Below are 9,908 nucleotides of genomic sequence, written 5' to 3'. Positions count from 1 at the left end.
TTTTTTTTTTCCTTAACCCATCAAACTTCACTTTAATGAGTTAACTTGCTCCTCAAGTTAATTGGAATTATCCAAAAGGGCGTCCACATCGATGGGCTGCGCTGTTGGTATCATTCTTCTTTTATAGGTTTTTGGATCTGTATCGGGGTCGTGATTTTCAGCGTGAATCAAGTGTTTTTATGATGGTCTTTAATGCTTTTATTTTCTATACGTTTTGTTTTGACTCATTGAATTCGGCATGTGAAACTTTTTCAGTCAGAGGTGGACTTTTAAGTTTTAACCTTCGTAGACCTATCGTTCCTTCTTAGGCCTCAACTATGCTTGATACGAATTTTATTATGCTTGGATTGGGATCTCGGATCGAGTCTAGAATAGGGTGAAACCTGCATATGCCCGAATGTAAATAAATTTGGGTATCAAAAAACTCATCTAATGCCCAAAGGTAGAGTCCACCCAAAAACTAGTTTGTAAATGAGAAGACCTGTCAATGAGATTTTATAAAGTGACGTTGTAACACAGATTTGCAAGAAGAGTGACTCATTCGGTCATTCCTTTCCTGTATAGTAAGTAATATATACATCATCACTCGGCCAACTTTGGATAAATGCTTTTTGCCACAAAACATGAGAAATGTAAAACTATCTATACCCTAAATCCTTGGTGTTGAGTCTGTTGACTTCTATGTAAGGTGCAATTTCCTTCTTGTGTCATCTCCCTGCGAAAATGATCAAAACCAGTGTGAGAAGAAAAGCAAATAAGCCAAACTGATTCCGAAAACAGACCAGATGGTGAGGAAACTCACTGTACGTTGATGGTTCTTAGCAGATCTGCCATGTTTTGAGTTTCTAGAGCCTGATCTCAAGGTTCGTCCGTGTAGTCTCTGGATAAAATCTTGCATGTGATTATATATACTGCAGATTCAAAACCATAACAAACACACAAACAAATGTCAGAAACTTGGCTACATAGCCAAGTGTAACTGTGTGTGAGAAACTACTTTACCTAAGCCGGTGTCTATTACAGGCAGCAAAGAAGGCTACAAACCCGTTCAATATACTCCTGACAGCACGAAAAACCTGAAAAAATGAAGCCACACATTTAGTAATGACTGAAAGTTGCAAGGATTCAGATTCTTTGGCATTGGTTTACTGACATGAGAAAAGAGGTCGTTCCAAAGTGTGCGCCACATGGAGACTTCATATGTCTTCACAGCTGCTTGAGAATCTGATGCAAGCTGAAGTATGCTGCTCATGTACCGCCATAAATCTCCAAGAACATCGAATATGTACGAGAAGGAAAACGCTAAACCGCTGGCCAAACCAACTATTACACGAAATGGTGCGTATAACACTTCTGATATGATCCAGAGTAGAGGCAGCAAAACCGCACTTGCTGCACAATTGAAAAGTAAAGAAAAAGGATCAGAGTTTTTGATTATATGCTTAAAGAATATTAATAATAATGCTTGTTTTACTTACTGATGTTCCAAACTAGTGAGACGATAAACCAAATGGGCAAAAGCACCAACTCCACCACTTCACCAACAAGACTGCAACAAGACTCGACCACTATCCAAACCACCGAAACCAAGCTCTCAACCGTTTCCGCCAGCGAGTTCCAAACTGGCAGGAGCAAACCAAGAACCTCCAAGAGAGGATTCACCAGAGGCATCACGAGCAAAGAAACAAACGACTGCACGGCACGCGCCATCGTCATAGCCCACTTGACAGCCTTCTGAACGTTGTGAAGGAACAACATCGTCCCCAAGTACTTTATCCTTGACACCATGTCCCATGTCTCGACCCAATCAAAGAGCGGCCCGCATAGCCGAGACGCGGTGGCCTTTAGAACGGGAACGTTTTTGTAGAGATCGTAGAAACCGATCACAACGGTGATGATTGATATGATCACGTACAGTGTTCTGGCGAGAAGGCACATCCAGGGCCGGTAAAGATGGCAGAACCCGGGGTAAGACTGTAGGAACAAGACCCATGAAGGGAGACCAGCTTCAAGCAGAGTAAGCAAGCGTACGTCAGACATTATAACCTCTCGGAATTTGAAGGGCAGGTCACGGTCACCAAACCTGACAAGAACTAGGACATCTTTGTAATGGGTTGGTTCAATGGTGTTCTCACCATCAGGTTGGTCGAAGGGGTGGGTATCTTTTCTTTTTGGTGTTTCCTCCATATAGTCAAATTCAACTCCGGTGCTGATTGCCTTTGTTACTCTTCTTCTCTTGTATGGACCAGTCAGAGGCGGTGTGTGCGGCTCGTTTTCATCGTAGTCTGCAGTAGATTGGTCAACGCCGAAGACACTTCTTGAGCGACATGGAGAGTCGTTTTCAACAGAAACATAATCGCTACAGAGCTTGTCGTCGTCATCAACAGGTGAAGCTTTTGAGAAATCAGCTTCAGCGTCATGAAAAACCTCTCCTAAAAGAGTTACAATACTGTGTAAGCTTAATAAAGCATGCAAGAAGCCATTAATGAAAAGGGAATAATAATACCTTTAGTTGTATCAAGATATTCCATCAAGCAAGATCTTTCAGATTTTGAACCAGAGAACCACTGAGACATATTCGTTACAGCTTGATCGATGCTCTCAAACTCCCACCTCCGCATCAACTTAGCTTCAATAGCGAGAGAGGTGTCTGTCTGCAAAAAGATAAAAGTAAGAAACAATAAAAGCATACAGTGGAGAATTGCAAGGGAAGTACCTGCAGCTCATTCAAGTAATTGATACCCCTCACGTTGTCCCATTCAACTTCAAACACGATGAAACCATACAAGGTCTTGTGCAGCTGCTTGTTTAGATACAAGGAGCTCTGCAGTTTCTTTGCAGGTATTTTGTTCTTTGAAAACGTTGTCGCGTCGATCAGTGAGAACCATTTCTTGAGCTCCTTCATTTTCTTATTGTTGGCCTGGGAGCACGCCTCTTTAGGCTTCTTCTCATCCTCCTGCTTCTGCTTTTTCTTCCCTTCTCGACCTTTCGTGTTTGCAAAAGGGGAGAGTCTGGACTGCAAACAAAGATAGAGGGGGTCAGTCAGTTCCATCATGTTTTTCATCTGAAGCGACAACAAGAAAATGTACTTAGGAAGCAGTTTTTGACAACCTTTGTAACCATAAGTTGCCAGAAGTGAGCAGATCGGGTGCCGGGATTCAACCAAGGCCGGTTGTCCACCAGTATGTAAATCTTCTTGCTTTTATTGGCCATGAAAATACTGAGATGAGAAAGATATGACTGCAAGTCTCTGAAACCAAAGAAAAGCCAGATAAGCAGAGAACAACAGGCAAATAAAATGTGACAATCTATGTAACAAACACGTAACTGTTACCAGATTAAGAGCTTTTTTATGAGAAAAAGAAGGCAACACACATTGAGATTCAGAACAACCACACACGCAACCCTAATGCGGTTCCACAGAGAAGAGAATATCATGAAACTAGACAAGAGAATTGCTAGAACAAAGGTGCTGCTTCAAACTATAATTCACTGATGTTTTTAATATTAACACCAAGAATTGATACTACATCAGAATCAAGAAAGGAATATAAAACCCAGGCATCAGTTTCCTTTAATAAAGGTTCAACAATAGGTGAAACAAGACTTTATTATATTGTAATTAAAAAGCAAAAGACAGAACAAGGAAACTAATATAGTCCAATAAGCTGCAGAGAAACGGACATAGGGTGATCAACAGAGCAAGAGAACTTACCCAATCTGGAGACTCGTCAAGGGGAAAACACATTTTGTTTCTTCACCATTCCCCATCTCAACACGGATGATTGCACTCTAATCTCTCCAACTGAACCTCAAAATCACTGCAAAAAAAAAAAAAAAAACGGACAGAACAGTTTAAGAAAGTTTCGTCATCATCAGACTCCACAACACGCGAATTCTCCAGAGAAATCACAAGAAGAACTAGGCTAATAAGAGAAATTGACCGTCAAAAAAATTGATTGGTAATAAAGATAAACATTAAATGTAGGAAGATTTGTCAAACTGTGAATACTTAACAGACAAAGGAAACTAAAGAAGAGTAAATTAGAGCTCAAAATCGAATCAATACCGCCCGCCGGCGAAATTGGACCACACGCGGCGTCAAACGGATCAGAGAACAATCTAAACCACCATTAATGTCCGCCAACAAAAAGCTAAAGAGAATGAAACAAAACGAGAATTTCGAAAACTAAGGAAAGAAATTGGGTTTATTACTTTTGCAAAGTTGCAACGGAAGAGGAGGAGAAGATGACGAGAGAATAATATCTCCAACGAGACAACAACTCAGAGCGAGGGATAAAACTGTAAATTTGTTAGCCGAGGAAGACGGACAACAGAGGAGCTTGCTGGTGTGTTGTTAGTTTCGGTGCCAGTGGTCGTCGGTTTTTATCGTCGTCACCGTAGCACGTTGGAGAGACGAGAGACATCTAATAAGCTTATGGGGATGATATATAAATAAACAGGTCCTTCATTGACAAGCGCGTGGAGGTTTTTAATTTTCTGTTTATTACATTAATGTCCCCTACAAGGTTTTATTTCTCAGAAAAAGTCCACTTTATAAATAATGGATCTTATAATTAAAACTATATGTCTACGTTAGATGAAATCTCAGAGTTAATGTTGACAAAAAAATCTCAGAGTTTTCATGAATATTTACTTAAATGATACTACTAGTATCTTCTTTATTTAATGAAAACTTCCTCTTTACTGAAAAAGGAAAAAAATTAACATATAAAAATAATTGACGCATGGGAAAAGAGACATTTACTAAGTTGGTATTTAAGTGCTTAGGTTTTCTTGAAGAGCGTTTCATCGTGTCATTTAAGTTGTGACATACACGAATATCCATCGCCTCCGGATGGATGAATGGATACATAAATTGCCTGCAGATATTTAATTTGGTTAATTGAACTGCACGCATCTGGGAATAAATAAAATTTTATGCCTTGAAACTTGAGAAAATAAATTCTCATTTGTATTTTTATTTTCAGGAAGAATAGTACATGCAAAAGCAAAATACTCGCATATACGCTTTGAACAAGATCGTTGAACTACAAGTCTACAATTATTCTCTCGACATAACATCTTATTTGTTTTTTCATTTAAAATGTGAATAAACGCCAGTAAGACTATTTCCCTTATATTCAAGCAAGTACATATGCTTTTGTAGTTTCTGGGGTTTATGAAAGAATTTCTATCTAATGCTGTACAAGAAATAAAGCCAAAAAGGGAAACTAATCTAGTTTGGTTTGGCATTTATTATAAAGAGCACGCGTTCTGGGCGCGTGAGAGTACAGAAGAGTGTGGCCCAATACCAAATCAAAACTTGGACGTATGTGATCGATTCGGTTTCGAATACAAAATCGACGGGAAATGTATGGATAGAGGACTCGTGGGTGGGGTCCTTGACGCCGCTTTATAATTCTATCTACTAGAAGCTACGTGATAATTGATAAGAAAACAAATGCAAAGTGTTGTTTCTCAATAATCTATAGACCTATGTAAATGCCATTATTGCAGAATCACGTTACTTGCATTATTACATTACTAAACAACAAAAATGTGTGTTGTTCATAGGAATTTTGAGATCGATCACCAATGTTTAACTACTTATTTGATTTCATGTAATAGACATTCAGATAAAATAACTTGGAATAGTTGAAGGATGTCATGTAGCTATATCAATCGGACTGATCCAGTCTCTATAGTTCTGATTCTGAATCGATTATTTTTAAAAGGGGTGATCTATATTCATGTGGTTTGGGTTTTGACTTTTGTATTTCTCCTCTATGCGAGTATATACAATTCTTACGCAGGTTCGAAAAGTGCTGGATTGAAAGCAAAAAAACTCTACGAAATTTACAAGTTAGTAGTTTTTTAAAAAGAAATAAAAAATTAGTAAAAAAAGTCTTAGAAGATTCAAATTCTCTCGACTTTAAAAATACATGGCATCAACCAACTGAATTACGTAAGATTTATTTAAGAACGGGTAAAAAATTAATAATTTACATAATCCCATAAATTGTAAGCATATACCTAATCCCATAAATTAGTACATATAAAAATGAAGTATGTGAATCTCAGCTTTATTGATGATATAAATATATAGATCTACATTCTCTCTAAAAGAAATCAAATTACTAGCCAAACAAAATCAAATTAGCACAATACTAGTAATTTTGAATATCTATGAAAACAAAATGAAACATTTTGCAGCATCAGTTCACGCCACAACTATAAGTAGATAGCACACATCACATATGCATCTACCTATTGTGAGCAAGAAATAATCAAATTTATATATTTCCAAAATTATCACTGAAAATTGTAACTTATAATATCCATGAAAGATTTCAACTACATTACATATATATAAATTCACCATATTCCAACTGTGTAAGTAGAAAAGTTATGCACAATGGACAAACAAATTTAAATCTTGTTTAAAAGAAAATAGATAATGTTGCTAAAAGCAATATGAAACAAAGGCATTAGTAGCTTGATAACACAAACAGCTGAACCATGCCAATGAATTAGAGATAAAATTAGATAAAGTCAAACTATTTTGTATAAGATTTAGTAAACGTTAAGAAAATACATGATTTAGTTTGTAGTTTAAGCTGGGTTAGGAATTTTAGTTTTATGAGTTAGGGTTTAAGATTTAGTTTTAGAAATTTGATTTAGTGTTGGTATTTATTATTTGTTGTTTAGTTTTATGGATTAAGATTTGGACTTTCGAACTAGAATCTATGATTGAAAATTAATATATAATTTATAATGAGCTTTTTCTTTACTTTGTATTTACAGGTGGTCCATTTATATTAAAACATGCCATAAGATGATATTGTTTATCACGGCTGCGGTATATGCTTACAATTTAACTGGAACAAAGGAGTATGAAACTTGAAAACAGCCCCCAAAGTTCAAATGCTGGTTTGGAAGGCCATTAGAGGCGCCCTCCCAGTGGGAGAAACACTGCTACACCGTCAGGCTCAGATCAACCCTTTGTGCAAAAGATGCGGTGAACTCGAATCTATTAATCATCTTCTATTTCAATATGAATTTGCGGAGAGAGTCTGGAAAGATGTTCCATTTGCAAAGAGAGTTGATAGGAGTGGATTAGTAGATTTGGAAACTGACCGGATGAGATTGATTGAGGTACCTTGTCTACCCCCAGTGGGGATCGTTGCGGGACAGCTTGCGCCATGGATCATATAGTCCCTCTGGACAGCGCGCAACAGAATCATCTTCAGCAACAAACTCAGTTCTCCGGATGAAGTGATTACAAAAGCGGTGGTAGCGGTCAGAGAGTGGTTGAATGCACAATGCAAGGAAGTCCATAGGCCCCCTCTGGTTCGCAGACCAGCAAACATCTCACCTCTCACAGTGGTGATCCAAACGGACGCAGCTTGGAATGGGACGACAAAGAACGCGGGACTGGGATGGATCATCAAGAAAACAGAGGGCTTTCTTCGCTTCCAAGAGTCAAACAGACTCGTGAGCTCACCGCTCGTGGCGGAAGGATTGGCAATGCGAAAAGCAGTGGTGATGTGTGAGGAACTGGGGATCCAGTACGTCAGCTTTGAATCGGACTCTTCTCAACTTATCAAGGCTTTAAATTCCATGGTGGAACCTCCAGGGATTTATGGTACTATTGCTGATATCAGAATCGCCTGTAATTTCTTTACTTCTGTATCTTTTGTTTGGATCCCTCGAGCTGGCAACTCTGAGGCTGATCTTCTTGCTAAACAAGCTTTAAACCTTGTATCGAGCGGCTTCACCGTATAACTTTAAGATTGAATGAATGTTTGAGTTCCAAAAAAAAAAAGTTTATCACGGCTGCGGCTCTGCCTTTTTACCTATTTGGTTTGCGATTAATGCACACAAAAATGCGTAACTATCTTTCAAGTCGAAGATTATCTGAAAGTGATTCTCAGTTTCCTTGAAGACTTTACTAAGGTGATCCTTTTATTTTCTGTTCATTGACATATTTATACATATTGTCTTCCGTTCTTTCTCTACTTTCACGGTTCGGATTGTTGAGGCATCATCCATTGTATTTGGCTTTGGTATAGTTTTCCTGGTGATATATTATATAGCACCAGTAACCTTTTACCTAGGCCTTGCTTCCTTTGGCGTTTTTGTTGTCGTCATTACATCCCATGAATTATGTTGTTGATGAGAAGATATCAAAGCTTGAAGTTTAAGTGGTGTTTTTTACGAGTTAGTCAGCAACAATGAGTGTATGTTTCTTTTATTGCGCATATTCATTGATGTTAGGATGGTTTCTGATGTCATACAATTGAAGTAAACAATGAATACTTAGGTGATAAGAATTTTACTGATAAAAACTAAAGAAAAAAGAAGAGATAGTGAAATTGAGAGAGACAAAGAGAAAACTTAAATGACATTCAATAACGATTCTGACAAAAAAAAAATTGCGACAAATAATCTCTAATTAAAAATTGTCGTTTTTAGAAGATTTTCTTATCTAAAATCATTTTCTAAAGATTCGAATAAATGAGATATATTTGAGAATATGCTGTTGATAAAAAAATGATAACATGAATGAGGTGAGGTTTAGTGCTATTTTGAAGTGATAACAATGCACAATTTTTTTACATTTTGTTAATGTTATGTGATGGATAAAGTGAGAAGTGAAAATATGCATGCCTTCTCCAGCATTGTAACAAAGAAATTAATGTAAACATGTAATTTTATCATACTAGTCAATGCATAATTCGGTTGACTAAAAACGTATATGCATAATTCTTGTATGGTGATTGCAGAGTACAAATTTTAACAAACATGAAATAAAACGAGCTACACAACGAGGTTGGTAAAACATGATTAGGTGTTGTTCTCAATTAAATTTGGTCTTAAATTCATGGTCTACACTCAGACAATACCAGATCTTAGACCATTGGAGTTGGTGAGTTTAATTTATAGACTAGTATTCAATTATATTTACGGTTCTCCACTATAAAAGTTCTTAAATCTATGAAAGAAAGACGTTTGAAATTTTTATAATTATATGTCAACCATATCATCAATTGACTCTAGTTGATACTACTTTTAAATTATCTTGTTGAAACACAAGTTGATTATTCAAAGACTAAATATATCAAATCAATTTACAATTCATATATACCCCTCTCCATTAAAATAATTAATGTTTTTTAAAAAATTGTTTCCAAAATATATTTTTTTTATTTTTCAATACATTATTGCTAAACAGTAAAGGGAAATTTAAAAGTTCAAAAAGTAATTATGTTTACTAAATGTTTATTAACTAAAAGTTATAGAAATAGCCAATCACAAAAAGAATATATTTAGAATCTAAATTTAATATAAATATGTGTGAAAACTTCAAAATATGTATTTCCTCTGTTTAAAATTGATGTTTAGGATATTTCATATCCCCTATATATTATTTGTGAAACATTACGACTTCTTTTTGTAGCCATATATCATCACTAGGATGATTCTTAGAATTATTAGAGAAATAGGTTGATCCATCTAATTATATAATAAGCTTTTTATTAAACTAACCATAAATTCATTATTAATGTCATTTATTATTTTCTTAAATAAAGATTATGGAATTGCCTAATGTTGGTAAAATATATATGACAATTAATGATTTTGAATAATAAAGATCTGATAAAAAAAAATATATCTTCTATCAAATTTGTTTAATTTTAAACTATTAAAATAATTTAAAAAAAAACATGATAACCATATTATAAAAATTTAGATTTTTCTGTATATGTTATATTTTGAATTTTAAAAAATGACTATAAATTACTAAAACTGTTAAAAGTCTCACATTCAAATTTTGCGATCCATGGTTTAAAATTATTGTTATGACAAAATACAAATGATTACAAAATCATATAAGTAAAAGT

At 35.7% G+C, this 9,908-nt stretch overlaps 1 protein-coding gene across 4 annotated transcripts; it reads right to left on the bottom strand.

The window, feature by feature from the left end:
• Positions 1 to 76: 76 nt before the first annotated feature.
• Positions 77 to 4,438, bottom strand: LOC106336479. 4 transcript variants are annotated; one of them, XM_013775315.1, is made up of 11 exons: positions 4,216 to 4,438; positions 3,716 to 3,821; positions 3,112 to 3,250; positions 2,717 to 3,016; positions 2,507 to 2,654; positions 1,479 to 2,432; positions 1,154 to 1,392; positions 1,003 to 1,076; positions 803 to 911; positions 649 to 715; positions 482 to 556 (listed from the first exon to the last, which is right to left on the bottom strand). In XM_013775315.1, exons 2-10 carry the CDS (start codon positions 3,769 to 3,771, stop codon positions 680 to 682), a joined length of 2,055 nt encoding a protein of 684 aa, XP_013630769.1. In that variant the 5' UTR covers positions 3,772 to 3,821; positions 4,216 to 4,438; the 3' UTR covers positions 482 to 556; positions 649 to 679. The 4 variants fall into 4 exon arrangements, with proteins under 4 accessions (XP_013630771.1, XP_013630768.1, XP_013630769.1 ...); XM_013775317.1 differs by lacking the exons at positions 3,716 to 3,821; positions 4,216 to 4,438 and adding an exon at positions 77 to 383 and having other exon boundaries at positions 783 to 911; positions 2,717 to 3,011; XM_013775314.1 differs by having other exon boundaries at positions 479 to 715.
• Between the last annotated feature and the right edge of the window lie 5,470 nt (positions 4,439 to 9,908).

This window comes from Brassica oleracea, chromosome C3 (assembly GCF_000695525.1).
Source record: "Brassica oleracea var. oleracea cultivar TO1000 chromosome C3, BOL, whole genome shotgun sequence".
Classification (NCBI taxonomy): Eukaryota; Viridiplantae; Streptophyta; class Magnoliopsida; order Brassicales; family Brassicaceae; genus Brassica; species Brassica oleracea.
The sequence above is the reverse complement of the archived record's forward strand: the minus strand, read 5'-3'. Positions and strand labels throughout refer to the sequence as shown.

Bases quoted from the DNA above. Each gene is read 5' to 3' on its own strand.
- LOC106336479 (XM_013775314.1), bottom strand. From the start codon at position 3,771: ATGGGGAATGGTGAAGAAACAAAATGTGTTTTCCCCTTGACGAGTCTC. The intron at 3,251-3,715 runs GTAAGTTCTCTT...CTTTGGTTTCAG, and splicing joins TTGACGAGTCTCCAGATTGG to AGACTTGCAGTCATATCTTT. The intron at 3,017-3,111 runs GTTGTCAAAAAC...CTTTGTTTGCAG, and splicing joins GGCAACTTATGGTTACAAAG to TCCAGACTCTCCCCTTTTGC.